General features: G+C 37.0%; 3 protein-coding genes across 3 annotated transcripts; 1 reads left to right on the top strand and 2 right to left on the bottom strand.

Moving 5' to 3' along the window:
- Positions 1-37: 37 nt before the first annotated feature.
- On the bottom strand, positions 38-7416 carry LOC121975878. Its single transcript, XM_042527788.1, has 8 exons — positions 7272-7416; positions 6901-6961; positions 6617-6768; positions 5000-5098; positions 4244-4915; positions 3031-3098; positions 2390-2957; positions 38-2220 (listed from the first exon to the last, which is right to left on the bottom strand). The coding sequence occupies exons 3-8, from the start codon at positions 6719-6721 to the stop codon at positions 808-810; spliced, it is 2925 nt and encodes a 974-aa protein (XP_042383722.1). The 5' UTR covers positions 6722-6768; positions 6901-6961; positions 7272-7416; the 3' UTR covers positions 38-807.
- A 7323-nt stretch (positions 7417-14739) lies between these two features.
- LOC121975877 (putative septum site-determining protein minD homolog, chloroplastic) lies at positions 14740-19064 on the top strand. The gene is made up of 2 exons (XM_042527787.1): positions 14740-15893; positions 18815-19064. The coding sequence occupies exon 1, from the start codon at positions 14824-14826 to the stop codon at positions 15787-15789; it is 966 nt and encodes a 321-aa protein (XP_042383721.1). The 5' UTR covers positions 14740-14823; the 3' UTR covers positions 15790-15893; positions 18815-19064.
- A 645-nt stretch (positions 19065-19709) lies between these two features.
- On the bottom strand, positions 19710-21244 carry LOC121975876 (tricetin 3',4',5'-O-trimethyltransferase-like). Its single transcript, XM_042527786.1, has 4 exons — positions 20751-21244; positions 20371-20681; positions 20239-20303; positions 19710-20151 (listed from the first exon to the last, which is right to left on the bottom strand). The coding sequence occupies exons 1-4, from the start codon at positions 21164-21166 to the stop codon at positions 19855-19857; spliced, it is 1089 nt and encodes a 362-aa protein (XP_042383720.1). The 5' UTR covers positions 21167-21244; the 3' UTR covers positions 19710-19854.
- Between the last annotated feature and the right edge of the window lie 389 nt (positions 21245-21633).

Genomic DNA, 21633 nt, shown 5'->3' with positions numbered 1-21633 from the left:
AAGTTCAGTAGGGTTTGATATTTTAAATCTTATGGTGTAATCTTCAAAATATGTGTTTTTTATTAAGATAAAAAAAATCTTTTTTTTCCTAATCATTTGAAACTAAAGAAATATTACAAATCTCATACAAGTGAAATATGTTATAATTCTAAAAAAGCCAAAGAATTAAGGGTACCTGGTACTCATTTTATTTCGATTTTTACCAGTCTTAACCATGCATAACCATGTGTTTTTGTGGTAAACCCGACTGAATCTTCCTCCTGATCCCGGTTTAAACCGTTATGTCTGGTCCGGTCCAGTCCCAGTTTGCAAGCACTTCGAATCGAAGACTCTTCAGGAGGATTGCTACAATGATTTTGCCTGATATCTTTTATGATCGATGGGAATAGAATCTTATTTAGAGTTTCTTATTCCCACTGATCACCAATCCTGAAGATATAGTAGGGAAAATATAAAAGAACATTCCGCAAAAAGGGTTTCCATTGACAGCATTTAACAGGGTCACCAGCAAGTTCATGTAAATAGATAAACTTTCATTTCCTTGCCTGACAAAAACTCATCTCAAACGATACAGCAACATAGGGAAGATCCAAAGAACGAAACGCTGGATGACCAAAACAGAAGCAACATGCCAATCTCCATAGAGGAATATCAAGGGGGCAAGAAAGCAACAGGTCAAGCATGGAAAGCGGAACTTACAACTCACAACAAAACTCTGTACAAGATACTTGCTGCATAATGGAAACTTGGCAGACATAACAAAATTCTGTACAGATAACTATGGAGATAATTTCTAATGGGGGCAAGCTACCACCTATTTCCTTGATCATCTGATATCGTTTCCTCGGAAGACACATCACTCTCGATAACTACTAAATTACTTGGTGTGGTAGGTTCACAACTTGTGTTATTCAGCTCTAAGACATCATCACTTGCTCGAGGAACTGTATTGAAAGATGGTGTGGGTTTTGGAGGAATTGATCCCACATTTGATTGGAAGGAGAATCTACTCTGCAATAAAGAATTTTCCGAATTCTCAGACAACCTAATATCGTTGGCATTCTTTCTCGCGGTAATGTTATTCCTCTTCAATATTCCCCTTCCTCGGTAATCTTTGCGCCGAACAGGAGGCTCAATGGCACTAGGAAAAACAGTGAGTCTTTCATCAGCATTAATCATAGGACCAGAGTTTAAGCTTGAAACTCCACAAGTCACTGGAAAACTGCGCTGTTGAGGGATAGTCAACACTTCTTTGAGCCAATGGGGAAGAGTACTATTTGTAGTACCTGTTTTGGGAGTTTCCGCTTCAACTGTTTTTTTCGGTGAAGTATATGGTTCACAATCATACCAGTGGTATTTTGTACTCAAAGCATTCTGATAACCAGTTCCTGGCCTTTGGAGAATCGAACATGTAGGGATGCTTCCTATAAAGGGATTTGTAATGGAATTTCTGAATGTAAGAGAGTTTACAGAAAAGCCTGGTAAATGAGGCAAATTTCTCTTGGTATTGTTCTCACTCTCACCATATACACCACCTAGAGAAAGTTTAGTTTCTGCTCTTAGTGTCGGTAGATCATAGCATGCCATGTCTCTCTCTCTGTAAAATTTATTTGATGCTGTACGCCCCCAACAACTGTCATCCCAGCCCCCACCAAGTCGCACTGAAAGATCTGAAGTTGGTCTTCTTGGCTGATAAGATGCACCATTAAGAAGCTTCAGCTGCTCTTTATCCCATCGCTCAGCCAAGTCTTCTGCGACCTTTGATTCCGAAAAGCATAATTTTGGATCCATTAAGATGGCACTCCAATTATTCAGTCCATGTCTTCTCACACCAATCCAAAGGGAATCTAATTCTTCCTCAGACCATTCGTGAGAAAACCTCTGAATTTTATCTAAGAAAGTGCTCTCTTTCAACACTTGTGAGCCAATCAAATCACTCTCATGCAATAGCTTATCTAGGGATGCAGCACCACCCACCTTATGCCAACTGTATTTAAGAGTGTCTTTGACACTTACTGGCGCCATCGTGCTCCGTAGATCATTCATAGAAACTTCATGTGCTTCAGAATCCAAAGGATGAGAAAGATCAAGGAAATCTGTATATTTAGGGTTGTTTGATGTCCTTTCATTCTGTTGCTTTTCATATATTGAGAAATTGGACCTAATCTGGAGTGTATCCTGTAATCTGGATATCTGATTCTTGCATTCTTTTGGCATATCCTGCAGTGAAGTAATATGAATGAGGGGAGAAATGGTATACAACATTCATAGCATTGCTGATTTTTTCCTTGTCAATTTATATGAGAAATATGAAACATAAGAACATTTACATATGGCAGATATGGTTGAAAAGTCAATAAATGTTACGTGTTCCTAGGCTTAACTTCACCTTGTGGAGTTGAATCTTTGTGGATATATCAATAGGGTTCACAGAGGAAGCTCTTCCATTCGATCCAACTCTGCAATTTCTGCTGTTTTTCTCCGTCTGATTGGATGAGCCAATTCCTCCTTTAGCCTCCAATTCATTGTCAAGCATTTTCAGCCACTTTAAAGGTTTAGCTTTGTCATTAGCTTCCTCATCGACAATTACAAGCTCAATATTCTGAGATGAATTTTGTGACTCCAGCAAGTTTTCAGCCGTAAAAACAGTAGGATTTATCCCTGGCTTTGAGTTGATAGAAACAGGCACGGGAGCAAAGAGCTTTGTTCCACTCACCATCCCTATCTCCTCTAACACTAATTCAGTTCCCTTGTTTGTCATGGATGTAACATTGTTGGATATTCCTGAATGCTTGTTTTTGTGCAGTAATATAGGTTCTTCTGTTGCATCACTTGCTGAACTATCAAAGTTAACAGATTGAAGATTAAGATCATGTGAAGGTAGGGAAGGCATGGGATCTTGAGACATGATATGGGGTCTCTGAAAACATAGTTCTTTTTGTTCATCTGCTGCATCACTAATAAACACAAATGCATTTCAGTTTAAAGAACTGAAACTATAAAGACAAACAACAAGAACAGAAAAATTACCCTTCTCCAACATGTTTAAGTTCAGCACCATTAGCTTCAACATCCTGACCTTTCCTGATATCATGTGCCTATCCAGCATGTCAGGAGGATTTAGTAACATGATACATTTTTCTAAAGATTAGGAAGATCAAATGCACACCAAGAAATAGCTCTTATCATTTTGATTAGTTACTTTTTCCTGAGAAATCCTTTAAAATGGATCAAATTGTCATGCAGTTTCAGATTAACTCCAACAAGAATGCACATCAACAAAATGAATAATTCCTGTCAGTTCCACAAAAGCAACTAGATAATGTTGACATAGTTTTGAATTGGAAACCACCAGCTCTAGACAATTGAAACTAAGAAATATTCCTTCTATGAAAAGATAAAGCAGTATATAGGTGGCATGGCATCAGGAAAAGTAACAAATGTAAAGTCTACAAATGTTCTACAAATAGACAAGTAGTATCAGTCTACATAGTTCATATTACCAAATGATGGTCATAGAAGCTTCAGAAGAGCAAGCCTTAAGTTTTATATATTCTCCAACATTTTCGTTCCTAGGGTAATTTTCACTTTTTCCTAGACTTAAAGACTTTCTAGATTCCCCATCTAGATATCCAATACTAAAAAATTCCACAATCTCCATCAAAAAAATGTAGACCTAAGCATTTGAATAGCTTGACCCTACGAGGGGCAGAGATAACAATCGACTCCATAAGACATGTAAAAATTTTATTAAATAGCAACTGATGTGGACACCAAGATTCATAATAATGTTGGCTACCATTCCTGGTTGAAGAAGCATAACTGGCAATGCTTTATTTAAGGTTGTAGAATATGATATCAGGAATATGCAAGTAAATGGTACCTTTTTCTTTATGGTAGTATGCAACTTTAAAAACAAGAGTTGATATGCTCAAAAAAAAAACAAGAACACACAATCAACCCACCCTCACACATACAAAGAAGGGAAAAGAAGATCAAACTGCTTAAAAAATGGCCTGTCTGTGTATGCAGGAGGTGTGTTTTATTGTTTCTGATATTCCTCATATTTTTTTTTTGTCTCTCCTTTCTGCAGTTTAGCTTGTGGGTATTGAAAGAAATAAACAACAGAAAGCATATAATATAACAACATTAGATAAAGATAAAATCCATCTTTTCCCCCATAAAAAAGGAAACTTGGGAAGCGAAAAATGAAATAAAATAAAGAAGGTTAAAGAATACCCACATTCTGTTGAACCTCACGGAGTTGACTAGGCCCACTTACTTCCGATATTACTGTTGAGTCAGCACATCTACAGCCTTGTCCAAATTCATGGCTCTGCGTACAAGCTTGACTCTGTTTGCCCTCATCCATTGAATACCTTGTGATCGATTCATCACCTACATTTTGTTTCTTTTTGACTCTTCTATGAAATGTAATCAAGCGAGTCTTGGTATTCTCTTTTGGGCAGTCATCATTCAGAACTATGCCACATTTTTTATCGGAACTGACTACCAAGGCAACACTCTCTGAAAATCTGGAATTAGGATCTGTTTCGGTCCAACTATTTAGATCTATAGAAGTTGATCTACCTACACTCTCCAAATTTGATGATAAAAACCGTGAAGCTTCTTCAACAACCTTTCCTGTTGATCCAAAATCTGCACCTAAATTATCTGTAATGATGTTTATTCTCTTGATAGTTGGATCCATTAGGGAAGCACTTTCTTCAGTAAATTTCTCTTCAGGTGATCTTGAATGCAACAATACTTTCTGGTCATCCAGCTTCACTGAACTCATTACAGGTTCCTTAACAATTTCATTTTCTATTATTTTGCCCGATTGGGGCAGTAAAAGTACCTCAGTATTGCATTTTTCAGTACAAGCAGAGCATAGACAACTGTCTTCAGAAACATACTAAATGTGAAAAAGGAGAAATATTAGGCCAACATGTACATGCGGAAAATATGAAGGAGAAAATATGCACTGGTAGTCATAAACCTCAGAAGAGTCAATGCACCGAAGATGGTAGCTTTGAGAGCATCTATGGCATGTGAGCAGGTTTTCATTAACATCGACATTACCACACCTAAAGCAATGCTGCAGCAAGCAAATGAAAGCATAATAATTAAATAGATGATAGATGTTTGTTGGTGTAAAACCAAGCAGAGCAAGATCAATATAAAAAAGGATAGTGGAAATATGGTGATCTATCTTTTGATTGGGAATTTTCTTTGAATAAGGGTGAACTTCTTATCAGGTCAAGAATACCTTTATAGCTCAAAATGTAAGCAGAGTTAAAAACCAGGCATACATATATAATTGACTAAAATAGAAATACTTCCAGGAGAGTACCATATACAAAAAAAAAAAAAATTGGGTATGAGTCTACTAGGCTACTACCATAATGGTGGTGAGGAGTGTTAAAATATGAAAAATAAAAAATATATCAATTACAGATGTTTTGATGTTTTCAATAAGTTCCTGAACCCTGGCATTAGGTTAAATGCTGAAAATAGTTAAAGAAACACAACTTAGCCATATTGCGTTAGAACTAATAGTGCATGCATACAAAGAGGCACCCCAATGGAAATATTATGAGTTGTAGAAGGATAACTGAATGGCAACAAGTCTTATTTACGTTGTAGAATATTTCTTTCTCCTTTCAAACATCAATAAATCTCGTCAAAGAGCCGAGTGCCATCTTTCCCTAGGTTTTAGTGGTTCATCTTGGCACATCCAAAATCCATTGGTGCATATTGAGAGAATGTCAAGCGAGACATGAGCCTCCTAAGATGTGTCAAGATTCAAGACCATGCCTTAGCAATCACTGCACAGTAACTCAACCATCCCCAAGGACTATAAAGCTGCTTATGTGGCTTTAAACCTTTCCAGCAAAATGTTTTTGTCCATGGTTTTATAAGACAAGGTTATTGTGAGGCCAAAAAGGTTAACACTTAATTCTTTCAATGAATACAGTTTTAGTTTGTGATTACTATATTCTCTTTAGAAAATAATTGACAAAGGCACACAAATCCAAAACAACCACAACCTATAGCACCTCAAGGATCATAATGAGAAAACTCACGTGAGAAGGATGTTAAAGAATTCAGTAGCTTAATATGTTAGTTCGGGTTAGAGTGCACAAGTTGTATAGTTTTGTCACATCAGAAATGTTTGATAATGCTAACAAATCTAGTAATCAAGCACAATATCTTCAAAACAAAAGGAAGCAGTCAAATTACTAGATGCTGAAAGCAAAAACAAAAGAAATAACATTGTGGATGTGGAAATGTATGCTAATAGGCTAACTCTTATTCCTTCAAAATTAGATATAGAGATAGTTAGAACACCTTCGTGTGCCAACAATGCTTCAAAATCGGGAAAATCAATGAGAGTTATATTAGCATTAGTCCGCGGAAGAGTATGCCAAACTATTTGAAGTTATTTAAGTTTCATAAAATCGTGTGCTAAAATAAATAAATCCAGAGGTACAATACCTTGAAGAAAAAAATGACTAATAACAGACTTTAACTATCCTAATTTCCTTGTACTTATCACTATTATCTTTTGCTGATGTAGAATATCAGATTTTTCTGTTTAAGAAATTGAAATTACCTCTCCCTTAGTCTTGACTGACGAACCAGCTTTGAGAATAACAGGTTTTGCATTCGCTGAAAGGCGCTTCCTCTTGTATGTGATAAGAACCTTGTTAGTTATCATTTTGCACAAAGTGATCAATGCCCTTATGACAGTCAAACCATTGCCCCCTACATCACACAAAAAATCATACATCATAATTTAATCTCAGCATAAACCATAGCTAGAAGCAATGCGTGAACACCTATAATTACGAAATATGTTAGGCATAGCATTCTGCAAAATGAGCAAGTAATACAAACCTAGCAAGCACAAATTCCAACTCTTCCAGGTTCGTTGTTCAATACCAACAATGTCGACATCCTAACCTAAACAACAAAACAGCCACAATATACCTTACTAAACAAGCACGCTTAAGTAATGGGGAAACGACACAATGCAAGAACATTATTTTCCCAAGTAAATCAAATCCAAGCTCTCTACAGTGTTATCCTTACCAAATAATCAAATTGCTTCCGCTTCAGAAACTCTTCCCAAACACTACTAGTTCATGGAGATAAGAAAAAGGAAAACCATCGAATCGATATTCAATATACGATCATTCATCCCACTCATTATTGAGTGGGAAAAGGGGGGCAAAAACTTCTAATCTGCAAAAATAAAGAGAAATTACCCCAGTGACGAACGCCAGGTGAGATCGATCGCGGGAGCAGGAAGGAATTTGGGGCGAAATTGGCCGGATTCGTGAAGGGGGGAAGAATTGAGAAAAGATGGGAAGAAACGCTTTCTTGCGTTGCGCTGGGCCTGGAGGATTTGCCTCTCTTTCTTGCTTTTACTTGCTTTCTATGGTAGGAAGAAATGAATTGACGTTAATGCCCTTAATCCGTGTGGTGCCGTGCCTATTCGTGCAAGGGTATTTGAGTCATTGTGTGGCTTTGCCTGCCACGGTTGGCGGCTCCCGAGGCGATGCTGGCCAGAACCTGGGCCACCGGCGGTGACCTGACTCGGCACGCTCCAGATCACGTGCATTTGGAATACATATGGTTTGGTTTTTTTTAGCAAGTTGTAAAAAAACATGGCTTAAATTAATGCAAGATACAATTCCAAAAAAAAATCAAATTTTTATAAATTTGATGGATCATTATGCAATTTGTCTCGTATTTCTTATTTGTTTTGTTCTCAAAATTATTTTAATTATAATAATTTTAATCAAAATTATTATTTGATTTTTTCTGGGGCGAAAATTAAAAGATCATCTTTGTTATTTAAAATCATCAGATGAACGTCTCTCTTCTATTTTTATTAAAAGGACCCTTTAAAAATAACATAGTTATCCTTAGTATAATTTTCAATATTATTATCTCTTATAAATAATAGTTATAATTTTATAACTATTATCGTAGTTATATAAGCTGTCATTCACAACGGATAAAATATAAATATTATTAAATAAGATAAGTTGGTGTAATAACTATAAAATAGTATATGCTACATGTGAATTGTTTATCATTTCAAATTTGTTTGACTGGTTTAATGTATGTATTAAGAGATAATAATACTAAACACAAACACGGTACAATTATATTATTTTACCAAGGTAAATAGGATGAGATATTCTTTTGATAAAAAAAAAATAATAACTTTTTACTAAACCGTATAGATAAGTTTGCTTATTACCTAAATCAAGTAGGTGACTTTGGTAATTACCAAATCACATATGTGGTTCTCATTTTACCTCTCGTCCTTGTCGAGTACGTGTCTACAGCCACTCTATTCCTTTTTTTCTCTCGTGAATTAAAACTCTTTCTTTTTACATTCTCTTTCGTTAAAAAGAAAAATTTGTATGTAGTCCTTAATCAAAAATAAAATTTTGCTTGTAATATCGATTAATAAAAACCTTTATTTTTACTCAGTTATATATAATGATACTAATTTATTTAATTAATCCTGATATTTTTAGGTATAAAAAGTTTAAAAATAAGTATAATTTTTCTTAAATTCAACATAATAAATTAAAATCTAGTACATTTTCTATCAAATTGAACATGATTCTTTTTCCACCTGAATTAGATAGAAAATACATTAGATTTTCTTTAAATATTGCTCAATTGGATGGAAAATATACTAAATTTTTTTTAAATGATACTGAATTATAGAAAATATACTCGATTCTAGTTTAAAGTGCTGAATTTAACCGGAATTATATACATTTTTAGACTTTTTGTACTTAAAAAATATAAGTGGTAATTTTGATAGAAAATATACTCGATTGTAGTTTAAAGTACTAAATTTAAGAGTAATTATACTCATTTTTAGATTTTTTTTATACCTAAACAATCTAAGGAGTAATTAGAAAGTCGTACTCAATTTGATAGAAAATATACTTGATTTTAGTTTAAAATGCTGAATCTAATAGAAATTATACTCATTTTTAGACTTTTTGTACCTAAAAAATATGAGGGGTAATTTTGATAAAAAATATATTTAATTCTAGTTTAAAATACTGAATTTAAGAGGAATTATACTCATTTTTGGACTTTTTGTACCTAAAAAATTCGAGGGGCAATTAGGTAATAATATTTACATGAGGGATTTGAAGTAAATAAAATTTTACATATAGGTGGAAATAAAGTTTTTTGAACATAAGAATTACATGCAAAATTAATATTATGATTAGAAACTTTTCTCTAATTTATCGCCTCTGAAACCATTATTTTTTTTCTTATGAATTAAAACTCTTTTTTTCTTCTCTTTCATGATTGCTCTTTGCCTCATTCTCCCTCACCTTTCTATTGTGATTTTTTCGCTCTAGTTGACTTCCTCAATCCTGGGCGGTAGACTGTGGAGTTCTCCACCCTCATGCAGAGAGTCACAAATGTCTCCTATCTCGTGATGACAATACCTCACGCGCTAGCCACTAGACCATCCCAAGAGGATTGTATATCTTCCAAAAATAGAGTCCATCACCAAATGCCTCCTACCTCATGCTCAAGGAGTTGATGGATAGTTACTGACAGACGAAGGATAGCGATCTGATTCCAAGAAGAAGATCGACATTGTTAAGTTGATTACGAAGACGCAACAATGGATTCTATGGATCCATGTGCTCGTCAAGTGGTGCCAGCATGTGCTACACCTTTTCTTTGCTCCCCATGTTCTACTTTCTTTACTTCCCTTGTTCGATTTTTTTACCAATTGCTAAAATTTGACTTTTGGCTTAGGATTTAGGATGAAATCTTTTGAGGTTAAAACAGTTTCATTTCTTAAATACTTATACCTTGCATCTGCTTCTCTTTTTATGCAAATCTTTAACACAATTATATCCTTGTATAGGTATGTCCTATATCCTCAATTTTATATTTTTTTGCCTTGAATATATTGATATGTACAATTGCATAGTGGCATATTTTTCTAACTCCGACATATACTTTGTTGTTTTAGCTGAAAGGTAAAAGTCTTAGACATTTTAGAAGAATTGTGCTCATTCTATGAGGGTAGATATATGACAGTATCTTTGTTAGATTTTGAAAATTTTGGCATATTTTCTGAAATGGTTCATGAATTAGCTGAAAATTTTGATTTTCCTTTCGATCACTACAACTAGTTAACAAATCAATCGTAGTTTTCTTTAATAGGAAAATTGTTCATAACTACTTGCCATTATGATGTTTGTAGTTCATCATCAATAATTTTTTAGTTATTCTGGTCTTCAACGAGCACATTTATAGTTCACTATTACTTAATATGTTGGGGGCTTATATACATGAATAATAATCTCTCGTTTTGTGAACAAGCAAAAATTTCTGTTCTACTAGTTGACTGACACGTAGAATCAACTTAGACAACTACAACACAGCCTAAATATTCAATTGCTCCATCATATTCTACATCTTTTCACTCTCTTTATTTTCCATCCAAGTAATCATAGCCTAAATATTCATTTGCTCTGCTCATGTCAACTTAGAGTTCTGTGTTTTACTTTTCTTCTCATGGGTATTCTAATGGATCATGAGCTTCCATCCACGTTTTACAATTCCATTGTTTCTTTTTCCTTCTTCCTCTTCTCTGATATTAGCTGAAACTCTAATTTATGAAAACTTTTAGCAAGCCACAACCTATAAAGCCATATCTAAGAACTAAATTTGTCTTGATTTGGGTTGATTATTGATCTGAGTAAGGATCAATAGGATGCCACGTAGATAAAAGGATGAGGAAGTTGTCAAAGTGGTTCCAAAGGTAGGTCCAAGGCCTGACTCTTGACTCCTGGGCTCCTAGGGCTTCCCAACTCCAGAACCTCTCGGGCCTTTGTGCCCCAAAATACCTTGGGTTTCCTGGTTTCGATCCACTTGGGACTTCTGGCTCTTTATCTTCTCGAAACTCTTGGTTCTCAATCCACTCGAGACTCCCAACTCTTTACATTCTCAAGACTTTTAGCTCCTGATTCACTTGGGACTCCCGACTCTTTACCTTCTCGGGACTCTTGACTCTCGATCCACTCAAGACTCTAACTCTTTACTTTCTTGGGATTTTTAACCCCTGACTCTCTTAGACTCCTAGCTCACTAGCCTCTCGGACTTTCCATTTTCTCAATAATACGAGATGAAATATCAAAACAAGAAGAAAGCCTGTTAATCTTATTATTTTAGGAAAAAGGTGATGACATGACTAATCTTGCACTACTTAAGGAATAATCAGTATAAAAATCGGAATAGAAGGAAAGAATCTATTAATATGATTGTTTTAGGAAAACAATGACGACTTGACTAAATATTATATTATTTAAGGAATTAAATAATGACCACGTAAAAGAAAAAAGAGAAAAAGGTCCATGATTTCTCTATAAAAGAGGATCTTTCACAACTTCCCAGGTACACAGATACATACGCCACTCTACATATCAAAATCCTAATCTTCATATTCCTCCTCTAACTTGAGCGTCAGAGTAACTATGCTGGGAAACTCCCAGGTCGTTACCTTAACTCTCTTTTTTTGTTGTCTTTTTTTTTTACGCAGATTTTAGATCACATTGTCGTCTTACTTGTCATTTAGCTATTAGCGATTAAGTTGGTCATCTAGTCAGCTCACTGATGAGTCATCAGTCGATGTTCACGGACATGATCATATATGTTCAGATTTTTTTTATCATAAAGTTGATAATTTGATAATGATAGGAACAATGCTTTTCGATTGTTGTAATGATTTATTTGTGCTATATCGTATTGGATTATTATTATGATGATGGTAAAGAGAATGATGACCATTATTTGTTGATGTAATATTTAATATATTAACATTTGAAAGTTTGTAGCTTCTATACTAACTTTTTAACTTTTAATCTTTTAACTAAATGTTTTTTTAACTTACCCCTTATATGTGTATGGATTTCATTGTGTTGTTTTGGTTAGTTCATCAAATTAGTTTAACTTAGTTTTGCAAAAGTATGTTGTGTATTGAATTTTACAAAACTCGATGATTGTATTTTTATACTGAATTTGTTTTATCTATCTAATGCTCACGGGTCTCTAGATTGAAAATATTTTCCATCAATAAACTAAAGGAATTACACGATGGATTATAAGAATATTAGCCTTTAGACGATTGTGCCTTTACTAAAGTAGATTGTCTTCAACAAATATTATCATAAGGAAATTAGTACATTATTAGTAAATTTCAATGGTACATTACCATTATAATTTTGTTACTATTTTAATTTTGTGATACTATAGGAATGACTAAGACTTCTTCGTTATGCAATATATTAAACATCTTTTATAGAATATTAATATGGAATTCACACAAAAATATATTCAAAAATTTAGAGTGGAGGTTGCAGTATCAATCATTTGGGACAAATTTTGTAAATTCAAAGTAAAATGAATCATCTACCTTGTTGTTAACTTGTAGTATATTTGTATTTCTTGTATATCAAATGATGTAGTACGTTTGTTTGTTGTAAATTGATACTTCATCTACTTATTTGCTATGAAAAATTTTTAGCCAAAATTCTTGTTATTACTAATTGTTATTATATTGTGTTGTTCTCGTATTGGATTGTTTAAAATTGATGTTTTTGTTCTTGTAATGAATTATTATTGGATTATGTAAAATTATTGTGTTGTTCTTGTATTAGATTGTTATTGAATTGTTTAAAATTGTTGTGTTGTTCTAAATTATTCTTGTATTGGATTATTATTTACTTGCGTAAAATTGTTGTGTTGTTCTTTTATTGGATTGTTATTGAATTGTTTAAAATTGTTGTGTTGTTCTAAATTGTTCTTGTATTGGATTGTGCAAAATTATTGTTGTTGGGACACTCCGGAGCTAGGGTTGAATAGCTCATCTCCCTTCGTCGATGATGATTTGCAGTGAAAAACACAAAGGGAACTCCTCCAATGCTAACACAAATAATTTACTTTGTATCCACCTCAAGATAAGGTGACTAATCTAAGGATCCATATACGAGCACACTCTCTACTATCAAAAATACTACTTCTCAGAACAATCCAAAGATGGAGAAACCATGTACAACTCAAGAACAAAAATATAACTCTAAACAAGAAGTAAATGTAAAAATACAAATGGAAAACCTTCTTACTTGATTTCTTGTTGCTTGAAGAAGCCTCTTGTAAGCTTGGAAATGTAGCAACACTTTAACCCTAAGTTTGCAAGAACGGGTGATGAAGAATCGTAAGCCAAGTGAGTTGTTGTGGAGAAGCAATGTCATGTTTGAAGTCGCCAACGACTTTATCTCTGTGCTTTTAGGGTTCTCAATCAATTGGGCATGCTCTCAATCGATTGTCATGTCAGATCCACGCAATCCCATCCGTTCAAAGCTCGCAACTTGAGCAACGATCATCTCCTAATTGATTGGATGATCGATTGGGGCATCTAGATCGATCGGCTGATCGATCCAAAATCCTTCCGTGCTATCACAGAAGACCCCAAAATCGATTGACTAATCGATTATGGCTTCCTCACGTCATTGAGAGAAATCTGAGCCCAATCAATCGCCTGATCGATTGACGTGTCCCAATCAATCAACTAATTGATTGAGAAACCCTCTGTGTGTTTGCGATAAACTCCTAATCGATCGGCTAATCGATTCGGTCACCTTTGTCGCGATAGTACTCCCAATCAATTAGTTGATCGATTTAGCTTCAGGCCAATCGATCAACTGATCGATTGCCCAGCCCTATCTCACCAAACACAAGTTTAGTATTTCCTTACTCAACATTCGGTTAATCTTGACCTGCTAGGATTTTCTCGTGCCTAGCATCTAGTCAGCCCTGATCTGCTAGGATTTAGTCACCCAGTGTACGGTCAATCTTTTGACCCACTTGGACTTTTTTTCCCTGTGCCAAGTATCCGGTCAACCTTGACCCACTTGGACTTCCAAACACTAGGTGTCCAGTCAACCTTGACCCACCCTGGATTTCTACATACCTGGCTTCACTTACTAAGACTTCCTTACTGCATAACTTCACTTACTGCCTTTATTCTAGAATCCCAAATCGTCTGACCGAGTTATAAGCGAGTGTGATCTTTCGCCTTTATTTCAGATTCTCGAGCAGTTCATTCGAATTATAAGTGAGCATGCTTTCTCGCTTTATTCCAAACTTCTGAGTCTTCCGATCACATTTAATGATTAGGAGGAGATTTGTAATGATGAACTTTGTTTCATCTTCATTTTATTTTAATTTATCAATTTAGAATTTTAGTTTTTTTTAGTTTGGTGAGAGTGACGGAATGAGTTTTTGGATGTATATCCCTTTCAGAGTTACTATTTTTTATTATTATTTATACTGATATATGTATGAATTTTATGGAAATTTTAATCAAGATATAATAATCAACTCACTGTGTCTCCTTTTCTTTTTAGATTATTATAAAAACAATAATAAAAAAAAGATAATGACACAGTTAACTTTGATAAAATTTCTTACATTTACCTTTTAGTCATTAAATGCTTTTTTTTGAACATAAGGAGGTTAAATACTATCGGATATAACACATAGGGGTTAAAGGTATTTTACCTTAAATAAAATTATTTAAAAGAATACCGAAAAAAATAATGCTATTTTGACAAATTAAGCAGAAAATTTTAGTATTTTATTTTTAAAATCACAATCTTTCTCGAATCGAATCTCATTTTTTTTTTTTGCCATGGCCGCCGACTCCCTCGCTTCCTCCTCCTCACTCTGAAACGCGCAACACAAACCCTAATCATGGCCTCCCCCTTCCCCCGTCTCCTTCCATCACTCCCTTTCTCCCCTTCCTCTCCCCCTCCTCGCATCTTCCCCGGAAAGCCCCTCCCTCGCCTCCGTGCCGCGGTTTCTGCTGCCCTCCAGTGGAACCGCAAGCCTCAGCTCGCCGGTGAAACTCCGCGCGTGGTGGTCGTCACCTCCGGAAAGGGAGGAGTCGGAAAAACTACCACCACCGCTAACGTCGGTCTCTCCCTCGCCCGCTTCGGTTTCTCCGTGGTCGCCGTTGACGCCGACGCCGGCCTCCGTAACCTGGATCTCCTCCTCGGCCTCGAGAATCGCGTCAATTACACTGCGGTCGAAGTCCTCAACGGTGACTGCCGCCTCGATCAGGCCCTGATCCGCGACCGCCGCTGCCCCTCCCTCGAGCTCCTCTGCATCTCCAAGCCTCGCTCCAAGCTTCCCCTGGGATTCGGCGCTAAGGCTCTCACATGGGTCGTCGACGCCCTCCGCTCCAGGCCGTCAGGCGCTCCGCATTTCGTTCTCATTGACTGTCCCGCTGGCATTGACGCCGGGTTCATCACCGCCATAGCTCCGGCGAATGAGGCGCTACTCGTGACGACCCCTGACATCACCGCCCTCCGCGATGCTGACCGCGTCACCGGACTTCTCGAGTGTGATGGCATCCGGGATATCAAGATGGTCGTCAATCGGGTGCGGACGGATTTGATAAGGGGCGAGGACATGATGTCAGTGATCGATGTGCAGGAAATGCTTGGGCTTGCACTGCTCGGTGTTATCCCTGAGGATTCTGAGGTTATTAAGAGCACAAACAGAGGCTATCCACTTGTCCTGAATAAGCCCCCGACGGTGGCTGGGCTTGCATTCGAGCAGGCTGCGTGGAGGCTGGTTGAGCAGGACACGATGACGGCTGTCATGGTTGAAGAGGAGCCCAAGAAAAAGGGCTTCTTTTCTTTCTTTGGTGGTTAAGGCTACTCCTTACTTTAGAGGAATTTTGAGCATGATACTCTCAGAACAGGAGTCTATTCTCAGCTTGGTAGCAGAGGGGGAGATTTTGGTTGTGTACAGAATAGGTACTGCCGTTCCTTGTTTTTCATTTCATCTTTTATCTTCAATTTGAGATTGTCTGGTCTTTTTTCTCCCAAAATATTTCTTGATTCTCTGATTTGGTTTAGATTGTGGGTGCGTGGTGCTCATGCATATGTACCTTTTGGGTGATTGCAATTTAGTTGTGTCTCATGGCAGATTGAATAGTGGATGAAATTGATAATCACACAATTCTCTATTTATTTTATTTTTAATAACAAGCTGATATTTTAGCCATGGAAGTATAAGAACCTGAAGTCCTTGCAATAAATTGGTCACTTTCCACCTCTTTTTGATGGTTCTGAGGTTGATGCCCTGGCACTTTCTCTACCTCTTGACTTAACGATCACAGTACCTTGTTACCTAAATGTTCTAGTTGTCATTATTAAGTAGGAGGTAATTGTTCCCAAACACATATGCTTGATCAATTTTTGTATTTTAAAATGTAATTTTTTTCGCTCCTAATTAGTGGATTAATGATGGATGACTTGCATTCCACTCACGTTAAGAAATAGAATCTCATAAACTAATGTGTTTTTTTTAATATGTTTTTTTTGGTTATGAAAGAGTTTTTCTCACTCTTGTTTGAGTAAAGAGTTGGACAATTTATAATCATATTATTAGGTTGCATGACTAAAAGGCCTGTTGTCTGATTGACTCTGGAGACACCTATTTTCAACATTCTTCTACCACAGGAAAAGCAACTTTTCTTATGATGGACTTACAACATTTGTAATTTGTTGATTTCGTTTCGTTTCATTTAAAGTGGCATTAGTTACATGTTTTAGTTACAATGATAACTGCTAGTTGTCAGAAGTTCTAGAATAGAGAAGAAAAATTGCACGTATTTCCTGAATGATCGAGATAAAAGCCATAATCGTTTCCCTTTGATTTGATTTTTGTTGATAGTGTATCTTTCTTTTCTGTTCTAGTAAATGAAATATACTGATATTTTGATTGTTAGTACCTTTATGGGATTTATGTTATCTAGGAGTAATACTTTATTGAAGTTCCTATTGTGCTGTTTATGCAAGTGTCCAGAACTAATGCTCTGTTTACTTCAAGGTGTGAATTAAGAAAAGAAAGAAATCTATAGTGGAAAAAATTCTTTTGGGAAAAGGAAAAGAATTCTTTATTTGGTGTGCTTATTTACTACAATTGGGGAAGAAGAATGAGAGGGATCCATTACCTCGTTTACTATAATAAAAGAAAGAAAACTAAATAATATATTACCCAAAACACCCTTTTTATGTTTTCCCATTTTTAGATAAAAATATAAAATTCTTTACTGAACTAAAAAAATATAAAATGTATTGATAATTATGTTCTCAAAATCCAATGTTTTTATATTTATTTTTAATTTTTTATATATTGTCTTATAATTGTGAATTCAAATAATATATTTTTAACCTGATAAAAAGTTTCTATGAAAGAAATAGAAAAACACTGCATATAAGTAGAATAAAGTGTGAGGAAAATATTACATAGAAGTGGAATAAAATATTGATCAAGATAAAGTTAGATGTCGTAAGAATGCTATCATATATTAAAATCAAAAAACTTATACCATTATCATATATTAAAATAAAAAATTATCAATAATAAACATAGAAATAATCCATAATTATTACAAAATTATTATCAACTAAAAAATTAAATTGACTTTCATATGCTAATAATTCCTAATAAACCTATATAACCCTATACTCTCAATACCTATCCAAATCTTGCAGATTGCAATTATTCAAACAACACAATTCAAAATTAGAAAGAAACATCTTTTTCAGAAGAGCAAGTCTCTTCTCCACTGGACATCCCATAACAAGCATCATCTTCTCCTTATTCTCTCCTAGGAATAGATAAACATCAAGTATATTTTCATCTGGAACACCAACAGAAACTAAATCTTTATAGAGTTTTTCATTTAACTTTTGTTGACGAAATGGCTTATTCTCGATAACTGAACTTGAACGGTCAATTGCAGCAACCACTTCCTTGATACTTAAGTCGAGGGCTGAACTTTTCTTATTGCCATAAGCATCAACAGATGTAATTTTTCTCTTCTTTAATCCTTCGACAAATGGTGAACTATCAAGGTCTACTTCAGAACTCACATGTATATCATCTCTTTGTTCTTCCTCTTGAATAATTTCAACATTTCTTTCGGCAGCCGTGGAAGCTCCTTGACCATTCGCTCTGTCATAAGCAAATAACTCAAACAACTTCTCATAATGAGGTGCAGGGGTATATCTCCACTTCTTAATTGATGGATTAGCCTAGATAAAAATAAAATTAATCATAAACATACTCGTTATATAAACTGACAAAATATAAAATGAAATATCTACCATTAATACTTACATCAATAAGTTGCTTCCAAACTTCTTCCTCGGCCTCAAATCTCTTACTCTCAGCATGCCATTGAACTCCACTTGCATTTTTAAACAAATCGTAACATGAATTAAAGTTAGTCTTCAATGTTTTCATTCTATTCTTCAAATGGTCCTTTGTCAATGGAATTTTAGTCTTCTCACGGCAAATGACAACCATTTCTTTGTATGCAGTAGACGTGAAAGTGCTACCTACTCGGTTGCTAATAACTTGTTGATCTAACATAACATCTATAAAAATTTTATCCATTTCATCAGTCCACTTAATCATATCCTTTTTGACTTGTTCGACCGTAAAACTCATTTCTACTCAATACCTGCATCAAATTCACATGTGACCATGAAAAAAAATTAAATCTTATTCATAGTTATAAACTAGTAACATTCAACTGTATAATATTGGATTAACAAACATAATCAATGCATAAAAATTCATATTCAATAATAGAACATCCAGTATTAAGATTTATCAATAGTATGTTCAAATCATCACATTGTTCAAATCATCACAATGTCAGAGCAACTGCAGCAATCTCGGAAGAGAAAAAGATGGACCGGAGGAGGAGTCGACGGGTGAGGACGAAGAAAAAGAGTCCGCAGGTGAGAAGGAAGAAGAAATCGGCGTTTTAGCGGAGGCATCGTTGGGTGTGGAGGCAGAAATCGCCGTTGGGTGTGGAGGTAGAAATCGCCGTTGGGTGAGGAGGCAGAATCGCAGGTTTGGTAGAAGAGAAAAGGAAAGATTAGGGATATTTATGCGATTTCATTTTATTTATTTTTCTTTCCTTTGTCTTTCCGTCCGATTTGGACGGGATAAATTTTCCTCAAAAATATATCTGCCGAAGGAATACAATTTCCATCCGTTTTAAATTTTTAATCAAATAATAATAAAAAATTTTCTAGAAGGGAAACTTTTCTCTTATTTTAATTTCCTTACCTCTAAGTAAACAGAGGCTAAATGTCATCCACCTGCTTGCTGAAGGATAGCCACAATCAAACAAATACTTTCTGTTTTCAGTTTTTCAGAAGCATTCTTAAAGATGATTCAGGCAGTGTTCCTTTTTAGATATGATCACAATACAAGTGACTTCTGCTTGTGGAAGACGAGATTCTAGACAATATTCTCATCTTTCTTGATTCTATTTTATCCTTGAGTTTCAATGTTATCAGTTGGAACTATGGTTTGGTGAATATATTCACGACAATCTGATCATGCGTAGAGATGCACCATGAAAGCTGAGGTATATTCTGGTTCTCTTGCCCGAATGCTGTATCATCTTAGCCGAGCCATTGTCCAGTTGCTTGACTCATTTGATTCGTTAACCTGCCCGTCTTACTTGGTTAGCTCAACTCAATCTATTAGTTGAATGAAATAAGATATAATGGATGTTAAACAATAACAATAACAATAACATGAGAACACCCAAATTTAAACCTATTTTATTCTCAGTAGGCACTGAACACAAGACAAAAAGACTGCACAAACAAAGGGCACTCAATCCAAGAACAAACAAGCCTACAACCAAAAGAGCCACACCAAGACATTGATCAAACCCTTGATCTACTTAGTGAACTCCAAGACCCAAGTGTTGGCAAAAATGTAAGTGGCCTTGAATTCACCAAAGCCAGCCTCCTTGGCCAGGCTCTCAAACTCTCGCTCAGTTCTCTCTTTGCCTCCTGGATTGTGTGCCAGCATGATGAGGTCGATGTGGAAGACGCCCTGGGCCTTCAGAGTCGGCTCCGGCACTGCTGGGAGCACGCACTCCACCACTATCACTTTGCCACTTGCCGGAAGGGCGCTGTAGCAGTTCTTCAGCAGCTTCGCACAGTGCTCATCGCTCCAGTCATGGAGTATCCACTGCAATTCAAGATCATCACAATCAATTTCCAAGTAAAGTAAAGAAAAGAAAACAGAATTAGAGAGATCGTGTGCTGCAGCTCTCGCCTTCATGAGGATTGCGTCGGCGCTAGGAACGGCCGCAAACATGTCGCCGCCAACATGCTCCACTCCTACAATTAGGATCGAAAGATGTTTGAGGAAAATCGTATGAGAATGGACCTTCAGCTGAGAATGGACCTGGAAAAGGTGGTGCTTCGGAGATGACGTGGGGGAGGTCGAAGTTGACGCCCTTGATGTTGGGGTGCACGGAGGTGATCATGTAGAGGGTGGCGCCGATGCCACCGCCGACGTCGACGAGGACGTTGATGTCGTCTAAGCCGCTGTAGGTCTGGAGGAGCTTCTTGGTGAGGATGATGGAGTGGTTCTTCATGCCCTCGTTGAACACGGCGTTGAACCGCGGGTCAGTGCCGTGGTACTCGAACGCCGTCATGCCGTAGGCCCTGTTGAAGGGGATGCCGCCGTCCAGCACGGCGTCCTTGAGGTGGTACCTGTTGATTGCGCTCGCCGCGTCAGTTCGTCGAACGGTTAGAGGGCGAGCGCGAATCGTTACGACTCACCAGCTCTCCATGAGGACTTTGTCCTGATTCATGAGGGCGAGTGCGGCCATGGAGACGCCGTCCTCGTTCTTGGTGAGGTACTTGCAGACTGGCGCAGCGCCGTAAGTGCGTGTAGGGCTGCCGTCGGCGTCAGATACAACGCAGGTGACGACACCGTAGGCGGCGAGGAGACGGAGGATGCGGTCGATCATGGCGGGGGCGTGGGGGTTGTGGGTCGGCAGCTGGGCGGTGACATCGGCGGCGGAGAGCTTCGCGGCGGGGCCGGCCTTGGCGAGGATCTCGAGGAGGCCGAGCTCGATGGCGGCCTTGAGGGTCATGGGAGGGATGGACGCGCTAGCGAGCTGCATGGCGTACATGCAAGCCGCCTCGTCCTCCTCCGGCGTCAACTGCCACTCGGCGGCGGCGATGGAGCCCATGGCCGGCGACGACTGCAAGATTGGGGTGTAGGAATTGGAAAGGAAGGAGATGGTGGAGGAGGACTAGGAAGTGGAATTGGTTTTATAGGCGGCATTGGCTCACCAACCGCACCACCAACACCAAATCTGGTGGTGGTGGTGGTGCGGAGGTTGGGCAGTGCGGAGGAAGCAATTGCTGCCGTACTCGCTCCTTCACGCTGTCGACGCTTCTGCTAAAAGCAGCATCATTTGTACAGCAGGGCGAGCATTATCAATACAGCAGGCAATTCTTTTCAAAAGGGCACTAATATTATTCTTATTTATTTAATTTTCCATATTACTCACTTTTTGTTTTTTCTAGTTCTGCGTCCGTTGGATTGACTCATTCCATCAAATAATTTAAATAGATTGGGTTAAAATTTTATCAACCTAAGTCCACCATGGGCCGACTCACCTGGGCCTGTGACTCGTGTGGGTTGGTCCACGAC

The sequence above is a fragment of the Zingiber officinale genome, chromosome 4B, assembly GCF_018446385.1.
Source record: "Zingiber officinale cultivar Zhangliang chromosome 4B, Zo_v1.1, whole genome shotgun sequence".
Classification (NCBI taxonomy): domain Eukaryota; kingdom Viridiplantae; phylum Streptophyta; class Magnoliopsida; order Zingiberales; family Zingiberaceae; genus Zingiber; species Zingiber officinale.
The sequence above is the reverse complement of the archived record's forward strand: the minus strand, read 5'-3'. Positions and strand labels throughout refer to the sequence as shown.